Raw genomic sequence first — 23889 nt, 5'->3', positions numbered from 1 at the left:
TAATCAAAGAATTATAAAACCAAATAATTCTAATACAGCCCGATTAATGATTTTATGCTGAACGAAATCCATCATTATTTCATTTAACTATTTTAAGAGACATTTTTCAGATGGTAATCCACATGTTTGAATGACCGCAACTCAAACGTGAAATCTAGCTCACATTAAGCATATTATAATTTATAATATCGCGCAGGAAGCAGTTGTGCACAAGCAATTTTTTAATTTTATTATTTAATATAATATTTTAAATTCAGGTTGATTTATATTGTCTGTAATATAATAATTAAAGTATTTTTATTAGACGAATTGATAAACTAATTAGGAGTATGTCATTTTCTAGATTTAACCTAAATAATGGTAAATTATTTTACTGGCAACGCATGAGTAATATCTGCAAAAAACCAGTTAAATGCAGATTTAATCTTTTTACATAAATAAATTACGCAGTATTTTTCCTATTATGTCTCTAATAAACTAAAACAATTAAATAATAGTTTGCCGTTATCTAAGCCTACATTTTTTGTGTTTCTAGATGTTGTTTATAGACGATGATACCGATACCGATTTTTTTAATTTCTGAACGAAAACTAGTGAAGTACTATATATCGATTAAATTCTCTTTTATTCCACAGAGCAAGTAGGTGCTATTCATATGTGTGATGAGAACATTGATTAAAAAATTGCATAAGCTATATGCAAAAATGCAAATAACAGTCAATAAATTATCAATAGATTAAATACTTATATTTTTTAATTTAATTGAAAATCTATGAACGAAGACGAAAAGTAATGTTTCTTTGAAATTATTTTTCTAATGTAAAATGTAAGAAAAAGTAGCGCCAGGGTTTTTATTAAATAAAAGATAAAAGATTTGAATACAACTCACGTGAAAAGAACGTGAATAACAACTTAAAAATATAATCGATTTCTGTATCTTTCTTTAAATCGATACTATTTCGAATTGACACTATTTTTAGCACATTCCTACAGGTATATCTGTGAGGTATATTTTTCGTTGTTTGGTGATAACGTTAAACTTCAAGTTAGAATTAAACGAGAATTATATTAAAACTATATAAAAATGGAAGTTGCAGAGGAAGTAAGTAAGGAGAATACAGAAAAACCGATACAAGAGAATGATACAAAAGTAAGTTTATGGGAAATAATACTTCGTATTATAAATAGAATAAAAACCTATCAAATGTCGGTTTCCAATTTCATATAAATTTTGGCTATTTTTTATGAAGGAATTGAAATAATATATGTTTTTAAGAAAAAAACATGTTGGCTTAGGAGGTTTACGGCTTAATATAACGATATCATTATTTTTTTCTATAAAACTAACCTCTATCCAAAAATTACTGGAATTGGCACAATGCCAAAACAGTGTTTACGTTATTTTTATTCCATGGCACATTTCCTCATGGTAGTCTTATATACGGGTAAAAATATGAAAACACCCTATCACAGTCTGCAAGATTTTTTAATTCAAATAATATGAAAGGATATACTTGTTGAAGCTTTCTGTTTTCTTTTTATGACTTATCTTGTAATCATTAAAGGTTAATATTTTAGCCTACGTTTTAAATATTTTTCAATACAAACCATAATTGGCCAATTTTCAAATCCATTACAGGAAAAGCCTCCACCACCCCAAGAAGTACCGAAAAAGAACAAAAAAGAGGACCGCCTCAGTCGTGACGATAAAAATGTTGAACAGTTCATGAAATCGCTCAATTCTATATCATCCCCTGATGAGAAACTAGCACAAGTGTGTAAAAAATATGTTCAAACCGCAGATGAGAATAAAAAACTACAGTTTTATATCAAACAGTCAGATAAACGGTATTCTTTGTTGTTAAAAGAGAAAGAACAGTTGCAACATGAGTATAATAAGACAATTTTGGTTAAATCGAAGCTGGAGAATCTGTGCCGAGAGTTACAGAAACATAATAAAGCTATTAAGGTATGTTCTATTTCATTTTGAAAGTAAAATACATTTTTATTTCGTCACATACATTTATGATTTTACTTGTAACAGAATGCAAATACAATTTAAACAGTGTAAAATTATGCTAGCTCTTCTCTGTAGTAGCTTCTTTGAAATTGATATTTTTGGTTTTATGGCATTCAATTTCAGTTCAGTGTCTAAGGGACACCCCACGTGCCATCTATTGAGATGGTTGTGAATACAACCATCTCAACCAATTTGAAACACTTTTCAGTGAATTATATTGTAACGAAGAAGCTTCTTTTCAAAATGTTGAGAAATTTCTTTGTAATTTGATGATTAAAAAGAGCTTCTAAATGAAGGCTTTTTTAATAAAGTATATGTTATAACAGCTTCCTTTTTCTGTAAAAAACCAGGCAGACCTAACCGCCTGTGTCTTTTGGCACATTTATACTATTTTAATTTTGTCTTGTGGTATCTATATATGTATAGCAAGTAATTGTAATGACATGTTTATGTGTGTATGTTCGCATAGGATGTTTAAAATCTCATAAACATCATAGAAAATACCACTGGTTTTAGATTTCCTTCAAATCATCCGTTAATATACATTTAGTTAAAAAAGAAAAACAACATCTATGCAGTTGAAGTTATATGAGTGAGCATTGCAATGTGCTATTCCTATAACAAATTACTAAAATCTTTATCTTGTATTCACTAATACTTTATGTACTCAATACTACATTCTAGGAAGAATCACTGCTCAAAATACGCGAGGAGGAAGAACGTCGTAAAGAAACGCAGGCAAAGTTTCAAAATACATTGACAGAGATCACAGCGCTATTGCAACAAAATAATGAGAAAAATGCTAAACTTAGAGATGATAATATCAGTATGACAGAGAAGTTTAAGAGTGTCGTGCAGCAGTATCAGTTGAGGGAGCAACAGGTTGGTTTCTGAATTATGTATACTTGTTAAACCATGAAGTGAAACTTCTTTATGCGCGTTGAGAGTATAATTTCAAGATCGCGTCATGGCAATACCAAGTAAGGCTTGGTATTTGAATCTTGCCAATGAAGTTTTACTTGTTACACATGTGCTCGGGACACTGCTCTTTTTTGTGTTATTAGTAGTTTTTGCAATGATTGTCTTTTCAATGGGTAAATTTTTATATGTTTTCGAGAGGATTCAATTCAAATTTTGCTATTCGTGAGGAACATGATACAATGATACCATGTTTCTCAAGCAGTATCATGTTTGCAATGGTATAATATTACAAGCTAAATTATGACAATCGAATATAATTCTTAAATGTTATATTTTTTTTAAACAGGTTATAATCAAACAAACAATTAAAATATTTTATTTTCACACCAATTATTTCTAACAAAATATGATAAAACCTTATAATTTCAAACCAAATACAGGTTGACAAAATGGCAAAACAAATGGCGCTAGAATCTCAACTATCAGACGCGAAGCTGCAAAAGGCAGCTCTCGAGCATCAAGCGGAGAAGGAACGGCTGCTTGCTGAAGCTGAACAGATGAAGATGACCCTAGCGCAGTACAGGTCGAAGATCATGGAGCTGCAGGGCACGGAGACAGCACTGAAGGGCCAGCTGGCTGTGTACACGGATAAATATGACGAGTTCCAGAATGCACTGGTTAAGAGTAACCAGGTGTTTGGCGGTTTCAAGGAACAGATGGAGAAGGTAATTTATTGTAATTTATTTTGAGAATTCTGCGATCTATAAACCTGCAAAAATTAATACTGAGTCACAAGTCACAACATTGAGTATATTACTTTTAAATTTAAACTTTTAAACTTTGTTTTAAACAGAAAGGTAATTAATATCTGTATGATATAGGCAATCTATGCGTGAATATTGATTTCGTTAACATAGATTTTTTGGTAAATATCAAGTAGAGTATCATGTACCTATAGTTAATCTTTCAATTAAAAAAAAAAACACTACTAACCAATCTAATTGATGATCAGGTGAACAATTTGCCATGTTAAGCAGCTAGTTAAATTATATAATACTAGCTTTCCACCCGCGGCATTGCCCGCGCAGACTAAGAAAAACCCGTATAGTTCCCGTTCCCGTGGGATTTCCGGGATAAATTGGTTCAGTAGTTCAGTAGAGTTGCTTTCGCATTTATAATATTAGTATGGATTACGAAACAAATAGTATTGCACATAAAAAAATACAACACAGATGTCAAAGAAGATCCAAAAGCTGGAAAAGGAATCTCTATCGTGGAAGAGCAAGTGGGAGACGTCCCAAACTGCCCTCCTCGACATGTGTGGTGAGAGACAAGCCGGTGAGGAACGAGCAGCCGCTACCAATAGGCAGCTGCAGCAGATGCAGAGCTTGTGCCGGACTTTGCAGGTGAGCTGGAGATTTGACGCCTTGATTCTTATATGAAAAGGCTTTCAAATTCTATATCGTCTGAGTTTTTTTAATAACTCAGCCCCCGGAATCACAGACACAATAGAAAATCTATTATGTCGTGGACTGATCGGGCCGCTAGGGGCTCAATGGGATAACTATAAAATATGTGTGTTTGAGTGGATTGTTTTTGAATGAAAATTAAATATATTGGAGTATTTTTTACAGCCAAGTACTAGTAAATTAATCGATAATGGTAACGGTAAAACATAATATTATATGACACTAAAAGTGACTAACTAATATTACATCTTTGTATTTAAAATCGATGATTGTTTGTGATAGAAAAAAATTCATTCAACTGCATCTGGATGTATGGGGAAAAGTATAATACACTACTGCTTTTGCATTATAGTTTATGAAAAATTATATGGCAAACACATATTTCAAATTTTCTTTTTACATTATCTCTCTGATTAAATTTTTTAATTTATCTATCAAATTAAATACTTAATTAAATAAATAATAATATTAACTTCACAATATAAATAACAACGGCTTAGAGGAATCTTCCGTATCCTCTCCCATCTCACGGAACCGTTTTATTAAATTCTCTTCTGAATTATTTCTGAGAAACACGAAATATAAGGTTATTTATTATACATACCATGTTTAAAAATAAATTTATAGTTGAATCGTTTCTATCGCCTTAAATACGTATTTTATCATAATTTATCTATAATATTATTTTTATTGACTTATCGAAATTTTCCTGACTTATAGAAATTTTCCCCACAAAGAGAAATTTTCCTGACTTATAGAAATTTTTGCGGCAAAGAGAAATTTTCCTCACGTATAGAAATTTTCCTGGCTTATAGAATTTTTCCTGACGTAAAGAAATCTTCCTGGCATATATAATTTTTCCTGACTTAAACAAATTTTCCGGACGTATAGAAATTTTCCAGGCTTATAGAAATTTTCCCGACGCATAGAAATTTTGCTGGCTTATAGAAATTTTCCCGACGCATAGAAGTTTTCCTGACGTATAAAAATTTTCCTGGCTTATAGAATTTTTCCTGACGTATAGAAATTTTCCCGACTTATGGAATTTTTCCTGACGTATAGAAATTTTCCGGACTTTTAGAAATTTTCCTTTCTTATAGAAATTTTCCCGTCTTATGGAAATTTTCCCGACTTATAGAAATTTTTCCTGACGTATAGAAATTTTCGCGACGCATAGAAATTTTCCTGACGTATAGAAGTTTTCCTGACGGATAGAAATTTTCCTGGCTTATATAAATTTTCCTCACGTATAAAATTTTCCTTGCTTATAGAAATTTTACTTTCTTAGGGAAATTTTCCAGCTTATAGAAATTTTCCAGACTTATGGAAATTTTCCTGACTTATAAAATTTTTTCCTGACTTATCATAATTTTCCCGACTTATGGATTTTTCTTTGCGTATAGAAATTTTCCTGTTTTATCGAAATTTTCCTGGCGTATAGAAATTTTCCTGGCTTATAAACATTTTCCTCACTTGTACAAACTTTCCTTATCTATATAAATTTTCTTGACGTATATAAATTTTCCTGGCTTATAGAAATTTTCCTGGCGTATAGAAATTTTCCTGGCTTATAAACATTTTTCTGACGTATAGAAATTTTCCTGACGTATAAAAATTTTCCTGACGTATAGAAATTTTCCTTGTTTATAGAAATTTTCCTTTCTTATGGAAATTTTCCAGCTTAGAAATTTTTGCGGCAAAGAGAAATTTTCCTCACGTATAGAAATTTTCCTGGCTTATAGAATTTTTCCTGACGTAAAGAAATCTTCCTGGCATATATAATTTTTCCTGACTTATACAAATTTTCCGGACGTATAGAAATTTTCCTGGCGTATAGAAATTTTCCTGGCTTATAAACATTTTCCTGACGTATAGAAATTTTCCTGACGTATAAAAATTTTCCTGACGTATAGAAATTTTCCTTGTTTATAGAAATTTTCCTTTCTTATGGAAATTTTCCAGCTTATAGAAATTTTCTCGACCTAGAGAAATTTTCCTGATTTATAGAATTTTTTCCTGACTTATCGCAATTTTTCTGTCAATCGAAAGGAGAATGCCCATGAAAGTATGGCCCACAGTATAGTGTTGCGTCAATGCCAGAGTGGTTTTGGAGGGTTCTTCGATATTCAAAAGATTTTTACCAATTGATTTTTTTGTGATAAAAACAGGGGTTTTCAAGATATTGAGAAAAATGTGAATTTACCTCGAAACTTAAATAAACCCGATTTAGTTAGGTTTATGTGTGATTTAGGTAGTATTTTATCGTCTGAAGGTTGTTTTTCGTTTAACATATATTTTAATCTATACGTAGAGCTTATGCTTTCAGACAAAGTCTATCTGTTCATCGGCTAGTGCAGGTAGGCACCAGAAATCTTCCGGGACGGATTTCAAGAAAACCTAAATATATATTTAAAAAATGCCAATAGAGTTTTTATTCGGTTTACATATTGTTGTTGTTGTTTGAATCATTTTTTCACTACATATTCGAAGAAAGAAACAAATAAGAAATAACTGGTTACCTACCAAGCTATGTCATAATAATATTTTTTTATATATATATATTTATATTATTTTACTTCACTATCTATGTTAAAACAACCTACAGTGTATAAACAATACCTTACAGAGTGATTTTATGTTAATTGATTTTTTTGTAATTCAATGAAAACAATAATCGATATTAATACATTTAGCTATTTACCATAGTAAATGTCATAATAGTTACCGCTTGGTTACCGTGGTAACCGGTAATGGATACTAAATCTATGGTAACGGATCTAAACAATTACATGTCTTATTAGATTTTACAAAACATTCCCTGATCAAAATATATTTTCCGATAGTAAGAAGGCCTCTAAATTGCCGAGATTTTTTTAAATAGTATTTTTATCTTGATACATGAGAAAAACCTGTACCAAAAATGTAAACGGTAATGGACACTAAATCTATAATATTAACGGATCTAAACAATTACATGTCTTATTACATTTTACAAAACATTCCCTGTTCAAAATATATTTTCCGATGGTAAGAAGGCCTCTAAATTGCCGAGATTTTTTTAATAGTATTGTTGTCTTGATGCATGAGAAAAACCAGTACCAAAAATGGGCATTCTCCTTTCCTTAACTATTGTTAAAATCATTTTTCTAATCTTCCTAAAATTGGAATTTTTTTCGACTGATTAAAGTACTACCAACCACCCACCCACATCCCGTACGCTATGTTCTCTATCTACAGGCCGCGCGTGAATACAACGATTTTGTACAAACTTACAGCTACATAACTTTTTGTAGGGCGAGCGTACTCTGCTATTGAATACGCTAAAGGAGCACAACATAGAGCGACCGCCGCTACCAGCGTTACCCCCACCTCCTGTTATAGCACCATCGCAGCCTGCTAATGATGCTAAGGTAATATTATAAAATGTGTAATATTTCGGTTTGATAAAAAAAAAATTGTAATATCCTTACTGATAAAATGTCTGTTGATCTGTTTTTATAGGTTGATTATTGGCAAAGGTTCAATATGATGTAATAATCGATGTCAACAATTAAATAATAGATTCTCTTAATATATTATGATCCAAAAAATTCTAGTGAGAAATTCCGTCTATTTATAGGTACATCTTTCAATGAAATTAGTGTATACCGTGCGAAATTTTAGTCTCAGGTTAAGATCTTAGAGACATTGGCTACTTATCAACAATTAAAAAAGCTAAAATCATTATATAATTATTAATTTGAATATGTACCTGCTTTTATAGTGTCTGTAAGAATATCAAAAAGTTAACTTATTGACTCAATACTTAATAACTGTTACAGGTTGATGCTATGGCAGCGAACTGCGCTCAACTGCGGCAAAGTCTCGCGCATTTACAAACACAATTAAATACACTGACAACCAAGAAAGAAAAAGAGGAATCTCCGAAACCAGAGCCAAAGAAAAAGTCCAAATCCAAGAAAAATAAAGCACAAAAAGCAGCACAAGAAAAGGCAGAAGAAACAGCTAAAGAAGAATTAATTGAAAAACCTAGTGAAGTTAAAGAATCTAGTGAAAGTCCAGAAGAAAAAGTAGATACTGAAGCTATGGAGAATCTCTTAGACGCTATAAATGAAGCGAACGTTAACCTTTGTGACTTAGATGTTGTGAACGATAATAGTGAAATAGAAGTTAAAAATGATGACGAAATCAAACCAGTAGATGTTAAAAATGACGAAGAAATCAAACCAAATTCTGATAATGTTAATGGAGAAATTGTAAGTGAAAATAAAGATACCAATGTAAGCAATGGTGTTGAATTAAAACCTGAAGAAGATATTAAAGTGGAAGAAAAAGTTGATGATAGTAATAAAAGAGAAGTTGTGACAGAAGAAAATGATAAAACAAAAGTTGTGAAGGAAGAAAATGATAAAACACAAGTTGTGACAGAAGAATAAGGACTGAATTTAATTTCTTAAGTGTTATTTGATACTGTGTCTCAAATGGGTTGATTTTATACTACATGGTTGTGCCGATCGACCTAACATTACAGTAAATAGCATGTTTTGTTTTTGTGTGGGTTAAATTAGAATCTAGTCAAAAACTAGTATTTGTATGGAATAATATAATGTGCATCAAGTTTGATTACTTAAGTATTTAACTTATAAATACGATGTTCAATGTTAAGAAGTCTCAAAAAATATTTTTTTTCGAAATATTGATGTGAACCTACGATTTTTTGACAAATCATAGTGATTCGATCAGTTAGTATTATATTGTGTAGATTTTCTTGTAATTGATTCGTATTAAAGTAGGAATTAAAGACTTGATCATTTTCAAACTTAATTCATTATTTTTAAAACTACGCAGTTTTTGAGTTTCATTTAAAAGTCGTTTTTTAAATGAAAAAATATGATCATGTTATATTTTTCGATACATTATGTCAATCATCTCTTCTATATACTTAGGACTGTTCGAGCAGTATTAAAGAATCCAGTAATTAATTACGCTACATACTGCCTAAGCTGTTAATGTTTATTAAGTTAATTTTTCTGTTTAAATTCAAGTCAATTTCTAGGTAAAGTGGTAATACCTAAAATATATAATTTTGACTTACAGTTGAATGTACATAGTAGGTTGTTTTCAACATTTGTTAAATTTTATACGATAGTGTGGTGACCGCAGGCGAATTATGACTTGGTTTTTTGTAATAAAGTTTTGTATGTGTCAATTGGATTTTTATTTAAACCTCAGTTTAAGTTCACGCTCGATATGCAATTTATTTCATCAGACCTAAAAAAAATTAAAATATAATATTTTTTTGTTTTCGACGTTTGCGCTATTTCCAAAAATACAGAAATCATTGGACACATGTTTCAATTGAAATTGAATGAAATAAATAATAATAAAACAAAATAAATAGTTTTGTTACCAACAAGTTACCATGAATGAATGCAAGTAGTATGAAAAGGGTGACCATAAAACAAGAATGAAGAATATACATTTTTTTTTCATCTAAATAATGAATAATGACTTGATTACGATTGGATCAAAATTATTTTTAATATTATGTATAATCTAAAAAATATCGTGAAAAAAATAAACATTTTTTTTTTTAATATAAGTTAAAAGTTTACTCGATCCTGGTGTTGTAACGCGCTAGGTACCGCTAGGCTAAGAATTTATGGTTTCAACTTTATTTTCCAATCAAAGCAAAATAATAAATATGCCATTACAATTTAAACTAAAAATAAGATGCAACCTTCACCTCTGTGTTGTCATCGCTCGATTACAGAGAAAAGTGAAATCGGTCGAACGTGCACGAAGCGCGAAGTTTATCAATATTATAATACTGTATTCTTTGGAAATATAGAACTTTTTGCAAAAATAAAATAGGTGTGGTACATAAGAAGAAATAATGATTAGAACAACTTACACAAGATTTATTTAATTACTCTTAAAATTAGGTAAAAATAAGTATAATATAACGTTTAACAATTCCGCGAGACCAGACAGTACATTATTTTTAATGGCAAATGCATACTTTAACGCGCAGGATACAACAAAATTAATTGAATGGGGAGCTAAATTAGAGATGCTTATAATAATTGTATGTGCATATCATAATATTATTACTGTGCATATATGGAAGAAATAGTATTCAACTACTACTATAAAGAATAAATATATCTATTATTGTATTTTACTTTTGTGTTTTAACAAAATGGAATGAAGTAAGAATACGAGGTTGATCAACAAGCTTCTAAATCTAATTGCGCTGTGTTGCTATTTTATGATACATTTGTATTTATATTTAAACTACGTTGTTGACGTTTAAAATCATACATAAAACAGCTATTTTTTTAATTTAACCCCATATATAAAAAAAAACATTTTCGCACAAGAGCGACATCTTATTTTAATATTTTGAGGCGGTAACTTACTACACCAAGGTTATTCCCCATTTCTCTGCATTCGAATTTATATCATAGATTTAAAATTTATCTATTCAAAACTAAGGGAGATATTTTCCATGTAACTTCAGTAAATAAATTACCATTAAATGACCGTATGCTAAATCACAGTACCTACACATCATAATACACTTTAAGGATTCAATACTTTTACATCACACATTTCGATTATGTTTGGCTAATATTTTGTACTTCTTCATTCTTCACAGTCTTCTTCATCATCAGCTTCTTCTTGTTCTTCTTTAACTGGTTCTGGAACGATTTTAACGTTATGCTTGTTTAATTTATATTTTGTTGTGAGAGCCTTTGTCTATATAACCAAAAGCAGTCTTCTTTTTTGTCATTGGCGCTGTCTTTCAATACAAACTTAAGCTTAAGAAATACCAGCAATACCGAGTTCCTGCGATATTTTTATATCTTGAGCTATCTATGCATAATATATTTAATATCTAACGAAGGTACATAAAAGCGAATTACAATATATATGTTTATTTACAAGACTGTACATTGTACAAATTTATTACAATTAGGTATTTACACTTTATAAATGCATGATGTAAGTAGTTTATAAACTCTACATCTTAATCTAATATTGAATTCTGTCAAATTTCACGAAGATGGATAGAATCTACCACTCGAACCCAAAATTATTATTCGATTGTACATTAGCTAAATGTTCGCTGTTAAAAGTTGGGAATTTAGCGAATCCTTCAGTATCTAAAAGGTGAACTATTTCACTATTTTGTTCTTGTGCTTCACTATTTTCTGGTGAAATTTGATAGAATTCAATAGGTGTATCCGAAACGACCCTAGGTTTTAAATATTGGGGTGAAAAATGTAATGTTTTTAGGCCATTGCTATATTCTTCTTGAGGCTGGTGCGGTTTTGCTGTCTTGAGACTGCGTTCTGAAAGGAAAATGAGTCTTGTGCTATATGAGATAACGTTGTAAATTGTATATAATGTAAGTTTCTAAATTCGTACGTGTACAACAATGTGTATGTATAAAATTGGTATAATAATATAATATTATGCTAAGATATTATTTTGTGAATTCAATGTGAATTTTTTTACTTAATATAACTTTTTTCTTTTCTACTTTGTTGAAAAAGTACCTACCCACATTTTAGATACAAGTTTTCTCACAATATTTAATTATGTATTTGATGTTAGACTTCATGCTGATACGAATAGAGTTATTAAATGAATACTGAATAGATAATTATTTTGTGGACACCCTATTTAAGCCACACGACCTATCGTGGGTGCTGGGTGTCCAAAACGTGGTATCGTCAATATTGAATGGTCTGGTAAAAATGATAGATGATAGATACTTTAAAAAGCCTACAATGTAATTATGCCATTGTGAGCAGATTATTAATATTACCTTAACAGAATAAAAAACAGATAATTAGGTAGGTACATCGTACATTTCTAAATACGTGTTAAAATTTGTAAGTTTAATAATAGATTATTGTCTTTACCTGCCCTTATGTTATGTTAAGTGTAATTTTTATACCTTTCTTAAGTAAGTAATGTAATTAATATTTTGTCTCTTTCCATTTACTAATAACTATAATAATGAGACGAACCAGTAATTAGTTGCATTGGAAAATAAACTCTATTCTTAATAGAATACGTGCATTAATACCTTGTTAGCGAGTTAAGGGTTAATCAAGTCAAAAGATCAAGTGAGATGTCAAAGTTGCGTCAAAAGTCGAGAAATAGTCAAGTCTAAAATAACAAAATGGTTGTAACAAAACATTTTATTAATTAACAAATTTGCTACATCACTGTATCTTCCTGGACGTCGCACTTTGTCTAGTTAGTGTTGCTTTTAAGATGGTTTTACTTTACATTTTTGTAGTTTGTACAAAAACGAAAGTTTTGTTAACAGATTAATAAATATTTTGAGGGTAACCATAAGTATTTGGAAGTATTTGAATAATTTCTATTAGAATGAATATTTGGATGAGAATAATATGATTAAATTAAAAATTTTGCAGCTCAGTATTAGTAGTTAAAAATATGTTAGTAGGTATCCCAAAAAATCCTGTTTCTATGGTCACCCTTAAAATCTAGGTTATAAAAACGAAGTATAAAAAATATATCACAATAAGTATTAATTATAGAACTCAACTATCTAGCTAGCTCTTTATTTACAACTAGGTGTAATTGTTGATATTGTAAATGGCAGTATCTTAATAAATATAGCGTTATTTCCACCTTTTTCAATATCGAACAATTTATTTAACTAATTAAATCTGATGTCTAGGCTTACACAAAAACTGCAGTTCAAATTATGTATCGTTTGAATTATGATTTTAAATTGTTATAAATACTATTGTTTTGCACAGGTTATAGTTACTGGTTCAACTGCAAAAGACTGCACGTGGTTAATTAAGGTGCCATCTTTTAATGTCTTTTACTGCTACTATTTATTCATCAAGTTATTTAAGACCCCTGAACAGTTAACCTAGACACCAGTAATACGTATTCCGGCATTCTGGAGTTACCAGCTACCTCTACGAGATTTCTGTAAACCCCTTCCTACAAACCCCTTGTAACCCCTAACCCCTAATCTACTGGTGTTGGTATTCCGCCTGGTAGTAGTCCTGGCTTTCAGGCTGTCGCTTGTACTCCTCGCTGCTCGTACCTTCGTGGGATGAGTCGCTGTGCTGCGCGAGGCCCGCGGCAGCTGCCTTGGCGGCTGCTTCGGCTGCGTTCGCTTGCGCTTGTTGAGCAGCCGCCTGTGAATGGAAATATTTAATGCGTTACAATTTTATGTACGTGTGTAAAGTCCCATGTCCCCATACTGGGGTAAGGGGCAGATGCATTATACATCTGTTTCACTGATCGATTTTCTTTTAGGGACAAGTAGGTGATCCGCCTTCTGTGTCCTACCAGACCGTGACATTTTTTTTTCTTCGTCTCCACCGGGAATCGAACCCAGGACCCCTCAGTGCTACGCTCACGCGTCAACCACTGTACCAAGGAGGCGCGGTTTATATTATGTACGTGGAATCATGTATTATGTATATGTGAGTTTAAAATATAATTTAGAAACGAAATTTATACAACACACCAAAGGAAGATGAAGAAAAGAAATGAGATTAGGAATTAGGATGGTAGAGAATGCGATATACTTATAGTAGTGATTAATTGAAAGATAGAGTGGACATAATAACGTTTGTTTTTAGAAAATATGAAAGGAATAAAATATAAAAGATTTGTCGGTGAACAGGTGGTTTATTTGATATCAAATAATTTACACAGAGAACTTAAAATTTCACCGATATTTTGATATCTTCTAAGTATAATAACATCGGAGCCATTGTCATCCAACCCTGTTTAAACAATTTAAACATTGTTTAATCGAACCATGTGAATTTTAAATAAAAAAAAAGTCGTCTAGAACTATTAATAAGCTATTGAGAGATTTATTTTAATCTTAAAAACTACCTTCTATACCTACGATCAAAAAAATTGTTTTGCAAATGTTTTCATTTACAAATAAGACTGATCTATATGAAAATGACCGATTTTAAACACGGAAAGACCCATAGAATAGCTTATTTATAAGGTCGGTAAATAAAACAAAACATCAATCCTTACCTGTGCCTTCCTAGCCGCAGCCTGTGTCGCCTCGAAATCAATCCTGACTCCCTTGAGCTGCTCCTGCAGCGTGCTCAACCGCTGCCGCGCCGCTCCCACCATAGCTGTCTGCGCGCCCAGCTCGCCCGCAGCTTGCGAGGCCGCTTCGTTCGCATTCTCTGATGTTGCTTGTGCTGCGTTTAGCGCTGCTTGGATCACGTTTACCTGTTGATTAGTTTTGGTATAATATATTACAGGGGCAAGAAATATAATTAATAATATAAACTTTTGCAATTAACATGAGTTATATATTTATTTGTTGTTTTCGATGAAGCACATCTACTGCCTACAAGAAAAGGTGCTGTGCTATGGTTAACTCTTTTTAAAAAGAATATTTTGATTATATAATAATTAAATTCAAACAGGTTTATTTCTTCTGAATCTTCAATAAATAATATAACTACGAATAATTTTTAACCTAGAAGAACCGATGAAATTAAGGAATGTTTCTCTTATAAAAATTGCTGTTTAGCAGCAGAAATTTGACTCTTATTGTTAAAAAATAAGTATAAATGTTCTACCTAAATATAATTCTTTCATCTGGTCATACTGAAATAAAAGAAAATAGATGAATATAAAAAAAAAATTAAAACTTTTTCTTGACGAGTGTACTTGTCGGAAAATTCAATCTTAAATCCAATGTGATTCAATTTTAAAAAAAATGACAGAGAAAGGTCAGTTACTTTTTCAATTCACTTTCGATGTGAAATAAACTGACCTATTGACAAGTAAAGAATAAAAGAAGTCCAGTGTCATGGACAGTAAGTGGAGCGTGGCCTATGAGCGTGGCAGTGCATAGAAATTACGTCGCCATGTCATTTTATAGTTAAATTATTCTCTTTGGTAACATTTTTCTGAAGAATGTTTGATTTTTTAACATAAAAATTAAAAACGTGTGCTAACTGGCTAATATAAGTTCCATGACACTACATAATCATAACTCATAATATTAGCCAGTTATTTAAATTAATTAATTTGATTGTTATCAAATCGCTCGACTAATTTTGATGGTTGTCGTTCAAATAGGCAAAACTGTTAAACAAATTTTGATAAGTATACGCACGATGTACATATTAATTAGGTACTTTTTATTTATTTCAACTTGGTTTAACGCAAAAGGTGGCAAAAGCTCGATCGTCAAACTTGAAACTCGCACATGTTTTAAACAATATAGGTATATATAATTTTTTGATAACATTTGTAGAGACGGTTCTAAATAATTAATAACACAAGGGAAGCAATTATTCTCTACAATATCAGTTCATTTCAAGCGATAGATCTTACGGAATATAACTACAATAAGATGAAAAGCGTTGAGTAAATTCACCTGAGTATCGCAACACTATGTCGAAATGTTTGCCTTATCCAGTACTTATTCATGGATGAAATTGATTAATTTTGTTCACTATCTGTGTTTTATATTTATATTTTTGAAATAACTAATGGAAAATTGCATATTTATGCCCTTTTCCTCGTTAGTCGTTTGACAAACTGAAACTACCCGAAATTTTTAGTGAAATGTACAGAACTGATTATGTAGGTATTTTCATCCAATTTTCCGATTTGTGTAAAAAATGTATGTAAATACAACGTATGTATGTAACATAAAATTATATAAAAAACAGATACATAGTTAGTTCATTATATTTTTAAATTAGCGAATTAATTATACTGCGTCTTGATCTTTTTGGCATGCTTTTAATTAATAGAATATGCCACGAATCTTACTTTTGAGTGTCAATTTATTTTAAGCGGAAATACTCATGCTTTTTACGAAAGTTTGAACAAAAATATCTGTGGTCGTGTGCTTTTATGTTACGCCATATTTTATTTGTTATAACTTTTGCAAATATAGCTAATTACAGCAAGCTCGACTTCAATGCAAATGTCTTGTACGTTTTTTAATTTAGTTGTGACAAATTACGCAAACGGTTCTACGTAACTGTATTTCTGAATAATTGCGTTGGATGCCGGTAAAAAATCGCTTTTTGCTCCCAAGTGACAACTAAATTAGTCCATTGTCAATTTATATTTGGATTGCCTAATTTAGCTTTATTTGTGAAAGAAATCGAAATTAAAATGTTGTGTGATACAAACTGTTAACAATTTTGATAACATTTACAACGGGCAACTCTTTTTGTTAAAGTTTTTTTAATATATTTCTTCCAATTATTATCTAGGTAAGAACAGTAAGAAGATGGATCAATAGGACGTTAAAAAAATTTTGGACCTAATTTGACATGTATTTTACAGGTGTATTTTATTTACATTTTGGGTTACCTACGGCGTTTGTTTTTTTTTAAGAAAAACTTGATAAAGCATACATTGTTAATTTTTTTCAGGATTTAGATATGGGACAGAGATTATTTCTTTAGAGGAAGATGAAATATTGTTAAATGCGTTTATTACGAGCTAGGTAAACATTATTTCAAAATTCAATCATCAGAAAAAAGGAATCTCAACTAGGTAATTGAATACTTTTTTATCTGATTGGTATCATTATTGGCATATCTAAATCAAAAATTAATTTTGCCACCGGTTTCAACTTTCAACATTAAGATACCTAATTGCGTTTCACGGCGAATTTATTAATTTTTTGGTTCACTGAAAGAATTTGTTAGTTTTTTCCAGTAACTTTTCACAATACTAAGATTTTTAATTAAGTAGGTACTTAATCATAAGTAGGTATACATTTTTTTCAAATTGTTCAAAAATTTAAAGGCAGTAAAAATAATTTATGTATTATATAGACCCAGAAGAACCTTATCGAAAAGGTAAATCCGTAGAAGGCAATAGGTAGGTAGGCTCTACCGTACCTACTGACTATTTTTTATCATCTTCGTCATATTTTTAGATAAATTGGAAAACATCTATGATCTAAGGTAATTTGTGTCAATCATAAATAAAAAAGTAGTCATACCTGATGCATAGCCTGTTGGGCGGCTTGCGCTGCGGATTGTGCAGCTCTCTTAGCTTGTTGCAACTGCATTTCTTCCCCTTGCAGCGCTACTTTGGCATCTCTGACTTGCTGTTCCAATCCCGACAGGATCACCTGCTTCCCAGCGAGCGCTGCCTGCGCTGTCGCACTAGACTGAGCCGCTGATTGCGCTAACGTGTTCTTAGCCACATACGCCGCTTGATACGCAGCGGCCTGCTGATTGCCAAGCGCTGTTTTCGCCTGATTAGCTGACCCTACTGCTATCGTTCGCAGGCCGCTGCCTCTGCTGAAGCCCTTTTTGCTGCCATCACCAGAAGTAGCGGCCTTAACGTCTTGGATATAGGCGTCATAATGGTTTGATTCGGCTGGCTGCTGGGATTGGGCGGAGTTCTCGTACTCGTAATCGTATTCAGCTCTTTGGGAGTCACGTTTGGCGGGAGCGGCTGTTGCTAGTGATGCGGCACCTGGAATATAATGACATTCCATAGATTACTTATTTGAATAGAACGTAACCGCAAATTTATATGAATGTATTTTCTGTGGGTAAGTATATAACATAAAATTACCGTATACAAGCCTTCTTTAGCAGTTTGTAGTAACTAACGTTACTATATTATGTCTTAAAATTATTTTTAAATTTTGGAATATTTCCATTTTTGCGACCAAAAAAGATACCCATTGCATGGAAAATAACCCATCAGTTTCTAGCAACCCCTAACTTAAAAGTTCTCAAAATGTGATGAGTGTAAAAAAATCATTATCATTATCATTACTTCACTAGTTTTATTATTAAATTCTATTCATGTTAGATATAATATGAGAATTGGGTAGGTTAATTCCTACCACGCGTACGATTCATAGAACTGGTTGTAACCTATACTAAAGTTGATTGAACTATAATTTTCACTGTTAATTTTCACCAATGCCAGGCAAATTGTTGTCAATGACCTACGTCCTACAACATAATATGATATATTATACTGCCATTGATATATGATTACAACCATGTCTTTGAACATGAAATTTTCCTTCCTCTAAAAACAGAGGTATCAACTATACCTACTATATTAAATATCTCAACACATTCAAGAATTTAAATTTTAATATATTATACATTCCTCATATATTATTACAAATAAATATTTACATGATTATAATATTATGCTATTATTGGTGATAAATAATTTATTAGTTATCTATCAATAATATAAAACATAATTGCGTAAAGGCGATAGTGCTGAAAATTACGTTTTATTAACGGAAGTAAGGAAATACTGGGGATTCCAATACATAACTGAAACTTATATAAATGTTACGCACAAATATTTGTATTTATCATGCTATCTGTTTACGTGTTTAAGCGTAATTAGTACCAATTGTAATCATTTTGTAATACACTTTATGTTTGATTTATTATTTTGTTCTACGTAACTTTGATATGAGATTTTGTTGTAATAACAATTATTAGTTAATCTTAAAGTAATGTAACCATTAAATTGAATTAGAATTAAATAATCATTTTCGCCAGAATGTAAATAAGGCCACCCATGGTCGATAGGTCAGGAGTCTTCATGGTACCGCAAAAATGGTGGGTGCAAAACTCCCCTCTTGATCGATTTTTTTCTATCTTTTAAAGTTAAATTGAAAAAAGTTTGAAATATAAATATTTTTTACGCAGGGAGAGAACTGTTTATTGTTTATGCTGATCGCTGACGAAAAATCCTCATCCTCAAAAATGAAAAAGCGAAGCAAAAAAAATTATTCATTTAAATTTTATTATTGATCATTAATTAAATAAGTTGTTATTACAATTGATAAGACGATAAAATACTTATCGTCTTATCAATTTTCCCTCAATTTATGATATAAATTGTGCATTTTACTCATTACGAAAATAAATAATAAATATGAAATTATAAGAAGAAAATCAATTATTATAACTTTTACGGATCGCTAATAATAATCATTGTATTATAGATACAATAAGTTAGCAAATTAGAGATATTTTTAATTCCGATTTAAAATCTGAAGAAGTTGAAATATAAAATGAAGTAAATAATTAAATTTTTCTGACAGATATTAGTTAATTTACAATTACCTAAGTAGTTAAGTATGAAAAAAAAATTCAAATTTTCAAATAATAAATCGAAGTAAGTAATTTAATCTTAGAATTCAAGTAATTAATATTAATACCTAATTAACATAAAAATAAATAAAAAACTTACATAAACAAAACAGAACAGCCTTAAAAGCCATGATGCCAGGCGGTCTGAAATCACAAAACACCGATATGATTTTTTATCTATGCAAAAAAAAATCCTCAAAAAAAAAAAGAACACTGCACTGTTACTACCTTCCAGTAACGTCTGTTTGTTTAAAATTTTGGGGGTCGCTAATGCCCCTAGCGCTGTTATAGCAATGTACGGACAGATAGTTGGTATTTGTATTTATAGTGATTGTAAGAATATAGCGGAAAGCTAGACGAGCGCGGATCTGTTGAGGGGGGAATCGGTATCACGAATTAATTCGTTGTCTGTGGTAGCACGATTTGATGTATTGTTCTATTTGTCTTTGGTCGTGATTGAAGATTTTTGAATTTAACGTGAGTTTTCATTTTTATTTTTGTCAAATCGGCTTTCAATCGTAGGAGGATTCTTAGATATGATAACTTAGATTTTCATTTTCCAACTACTAAAATAAAAAGACTATTTTCCTGAACTTTCTTGCGGGATAAACCTTTAAAAAATATAATTTAGTGAAAAACTATAACTTACAGACACAGTTCCCTTTTAAACTGCTTATTTCTTAGCACCATATAACACGAGATAAATGAATGAGAAATCAATTTTTGATGTGGTAGGTATTATCAGCTCTATATGCATATCCGTTGACTCTTGATTTATTGATTTTATGTTAAAATTAATTGTGATTTCATGATGCAAATATTATATATAATTTTAAGTATCTAGGTATACGTTTGATTGAATATTGATTTTAAATTAAAAACTGAAATAAGCTAAGATATTATACAGATTCTGTAATCTGTATAATATCTTCAGATAGCTAATTCAAATTTATACTTATACTTATACAGATAGCTAATTCAAATTATGTTAGAAAGTTAATTTCTATAAAATTTCAAATAAGGAAGGTTCTTTGAAATCCTTAGGTATTGTTAGTTATATTACCTAGGGGTTCGGTGCTTTGCTTTTATCTAGAAAAAATAATTACGTAATTTAGGTACAACCTAGATAATACCAATATTGTCTAGAAATAGTTTAGATTTAAATATAGTTTATCGTATTATTTTTATTTTTATTTTACATAAACATAACAGTGCGCGAGACACGAAAAATAAGAGTTAAGTTCAGAAAAAAACATATTTTATTTTTCGACGATAGTTCGTAAAATATGGGATTCGTTTTTTCTGTTTTTTTTTTTATAATAAGTATTCGTCAGTCTGTAGGTATTGGTAATTGCACTTAATTTATGCAACCAAACTGCATAACATCTACAATTCCGTATTGAATCATTGCAAGAGAAAGAAGCCTTTTTTCTTTTAAATCTAGGTTGTTAATTTTCAGCCTAAAACCTATGAAGCGGATCTGAAAGTTAGAAAATTAAACAATACATTCTAGACTTTATTCAATTTGGTCGCAAAATCGTGATTTTTGCACAAAAACCGTTCTTGGGCATTGTCAATATCTTTTATATAATATTTAAGTTGGAAATTGCGTTAAATAACGTTTTATAATTATTAAGAAATACTTTATAATTCTTTTGTTAATCTGGTAAATTCGATTAGGAGAGTCCAAGGGAGAGTCTAATGACCGAACGCGTTTAAAAAAAAGTGTGAATAGGTAATTATTAGAGTACGGAGTACCTAATTAATTAAAAAAGTGAATAAAACAGGTAACATCTGGGTGTATAGCATGTTTTATTTACTGACATATCCAGATAATGTGTCATACTTATCGAAGATACCTAGTTAAGTCTCTGTTCACTTCTTGGTTCAATCGATATCTAATAAAATATCAAATCTAGTTTTTTCACAGAATTTTAAGAATTTAGAATATTAAAATTGTTCGTAGTGTACATACATACGAAACACAGTAATTAATGATGCATGAAAAAAACACTCCCATTATCATACATACCTAATTCAATAAATACAATTATTGCGTGCTCACGCGAAACCACACTTTATTACAAATTATTATTTCCCGATCAATTGCTAATACATATTTATATAAAGTGTAATTGATAGTCTATATTAAATTATATTATTTCAAGAAGATTATAATCTGAACTAATCTATAGATACCTACCTACTTACTAAAACCTGACGAACTTCATTCAGGAATCGATGAAAAATGACGTAAAATGAGAAAAAAATATGCGCTTGAGAGCAGACGAAGTTGCGTGGGCGTGATTATATTTATAAAATTGAAGTTATACTTCTTTTGGCGCGATGGAGAAAAATGATGAGAGTGAATTTTTACGATGCGCACGCACACCGACACCTAAATTTAACAGCATGAAGTTAGTTCTAGGTGGTATGTAACTATGTTCAAGTTGTATATTCTACTATTTTTTTTCCATACGCCAAAGATATATGCCTATAACTTCTAACGCGTGTACATAAGTACACACACTCTTTTTTTTTAGGTAGGTGTAGGTAACTATGTAGGTAATATTTTGCTTCTCTATGTAGACTTAAATTCCATATACTGGATTTCCTGGAGACGTTTTCTTTCCATCAAAATATACACACACAGCGACAAACATTTTCATTTGATTTTGAAACTACAAATTAATCTGATCATCCTTCTTCTTTCAACAATGCAAACCTAAACACACACAGATACGCGATTTATACAGATTATCATATAATTTTTATCTATTGTATTTGTCTCGAGTCTTGAAAATACCTAATGTGACTGCGAGTGGAGTCGCAGGAAGAAGCTATAGTACAAAAAGTAAAAATCCATCAAGGCAAGTTCGAAATATAGTTTTGTTTGATCATATAAAAACTAAAGAATGTGTTTGAAATCGTGAATATTACCTTGGCCTGCTCTTTGAGTAAAATTTTATTTCTATTTTTATACTTTTATTTGATTGTATTTCGCACAGTGGGTGCAGAGGTTAGTATCTATGCTTGTTTGAGAGGACCGTGGCCGTGGGTTTAAAACTGGGTCAAAACATACCTTTGTAATTTGTATCTATACTCGTGCCCAACCCAAAATTAATCAAAAGTTACTTAAGAGTGGGCATAAAGTCAGAGAATTTCTAAAGTTATGGGCCCCGCCCTAGCGCGCCATGCCGCGCGCAATCATTCTTCCATCATACACGGCTCACCGTACTTACGTAAAGTTCATCGGACGCTAAATTAAACACAATATTCTTCGCGCGTTCAACGCGTATTTTCGGTAGTTAGTATACAGTGAAGTTGAAATCATGGCAAATTATGTAATATGATAATTTATTATTATTTTTTAATTTTTATTTATAACTATTGATGATAATCTATACGTATATAATAAAACAGTAAAAAAAGTGTATACGTATGTAATATATTAAAAAAAACGATATTAGGGAAACAGTATAGAGCACGAATCCGTAAAAAATTCTGTCTGTTTGTTTATGTCTGTTTGTTTGTATGATTTGAATGAATGTTAAATTGTTGTGTTTATACTTTATATTATATTTATTATATACTAGCTTTCCGCCCGCGGCATCGCCCGCGCAGTCAAAGAAAAACCCGCATAATTCCCGTTCCCGTGGGATTTCCGGGATAAAACCTATCCTATGTCCTTTCTCGGGTATCAAAATATCTCTATACCTATGCAAATTGGTTCAGTAGGCGTGATTGAGAGTTACTTTCACATTTACAATATTAGTACAATATTAGTATATAATATTAGTACAAGGTAAATTAGCTTGGAGAAATATTTGCATATCTAGTGGTGTGTATATTACTCAGATCTTAGAGCGCGTTTCCACTATAACGTTCAGGCCTATACAAAAATGTTTCGATATCCTTACATTACTATTTAATTTTATACTTATTCCTAGCAACACTCTGATTTTTGTTTTCAATAAAAACAAGTTTTTATTTGAAAGAAAATGGTTTTGACTTTATAAAAAAAAAATAATTATCATTCAATTTCACGTTCTTGAGCAAACGACAAAACGACTACCGTGAAACAATAAAATATCGTGTCCATAATAATTTGTTTCGTTATTAATATTTGACCGTAATAATTACGAAACAAAACAAATAAATAAATCGTCACTTGATAGTTGAAAGTGGAAACACGCACAAAACCAGAATAAACCAGTTTACGCTGTCCGCAGGTACCACGTGCAGTCCGTGAGTCGCTTGGTACCGTTAGAACATAAAGCACACATTTCATTCAAAAGTTATAATTATTACG

At 30.9% G+C, this 23889-nt stretch overlaps 2 protein-coding genes across 3 annotated transcripts; one reads left to right on the top strand and one right to left on the bottom strand.

Annotated features, from left to right (window-relative positions):
• The first annotated feature begins 1012 nt into the window (after nt 1–1012).
• On the top strand, nt 1013–9619 carry LOC123700872 (gamma-taxilin). The gene is made up of 7 exons (XM_045648233.1): nt 1013–1150; nt 1640–1969; nt 2705–2902; nt 3382–3666; nt 4174–4347; nt 7704–7820; nt 8232–9619. The coding sequence occupies exons 1-7, from the start codon at nt 1085–1087 to the stop codon at nt 8844–8846; spliced, it is 1785 nt and encodes a 594-aa protein (XP_045504189.1). The 5' UTR covers nt 1013–1084; the 3' UTR covers nt 8847–9619.
• A 685-nt stretch (nt 9620–10304) lies between these two features.
• On the bottom strand, nt 10305–21904 carry LOC123700760 (tol-Pal system protein TolA-like). 2 transcript variants are annotated; one of them, XM_045648081.1, is made up of 6 exons: nt 21781–21904; nt 19678–19721; nt 17435–17916; nt 14476–14679; nt 13517–13610; nt 10305–11768 (listed from the first exon to the last, which is right to left on the bottom strand). In XM_045648081.1, the coding sequence occupies exons 2-6, from the start codon at nt 19706–19708 to the stop codon at nt 11491–11493; spliced, it is 1089 nt and encodes a 362-aa protein (XP_045504037.1). In that variant the 5' UTR covers nt 19709–19721; nt 21781–21904; the 3' UTR covers nt 10305–11490. The 2 variants fall into 2 exon arrangements, with proteins under 2 accessions (XP_045504037.1, XP_045504038.1); XM_045648082.1 differs by lacking the exon at nt 10305–11768 and having other exon boundaries at nt 12423–13610.
• Nucleotides 21905–23889: the final 1985 nt, after the last annotated feature.

This window comes from Colias croceus, chromosome 20, assembly GCF_905220415.1.
Source record: "Colias croceus chromosome 20, ilColCroc2.1".
NCBI lineage: Eukaryota > Metazoa > Arthropoda > Insecta > Lepidoptera > Pieridae > Colias > Colias croceus.
The sequence above is the reverse complement of the archived record's forward strand: the minus strand, read 5'-3'. Positions and strand labels throughout refer to the sequence as shown.

Excerpts from the sequence above, each read along its gene's own strand:
- LOC123700760 (XM_045648081.1), bottom strand. The coding sequence starts at position 19,708 with ATGGCTTTTAAGGCTGTTCTGTTTTGTTTAT. Across the intron at positions 14,680-17,434 it reads CCCAACAGGCTATGCATCAG|GTAAACGTGATCCAAGCAGC; the intron begins GTATGACTACTT and ends ACTAATCAACAG. Across the intron at positions 13,611-14,475 it reads CTGCGGCTAGGAAGGCACAG|GCGGCTGCTCAACAAGCGCA; the intron begins GTAAGGATTGAT and ends TTCCATTCACAG.
- LOC123700872 (XM_045648233.1), top strand. The coding sequence starts at position 1,085 with ATGGAAGTTGCAGAGGAAGTAAGTAAGGAGAATACAGAAAAACCGATA. Across the intron at positions 1,151-1,639 it reads TACAAGAGAATGATACAAAA|GAAAAGCCTCCACCACCCCA; the intron begins GTAAGTTTATGG and ends AATCCATTACAG. Across the intron at positions 1,970-2,704 it reads AACATAATAAAGCTATTAAG|GAAGAATCACTGCTCAAAAT; the intron begins GTATGTTCTATT and ends ACTACATTCTAG.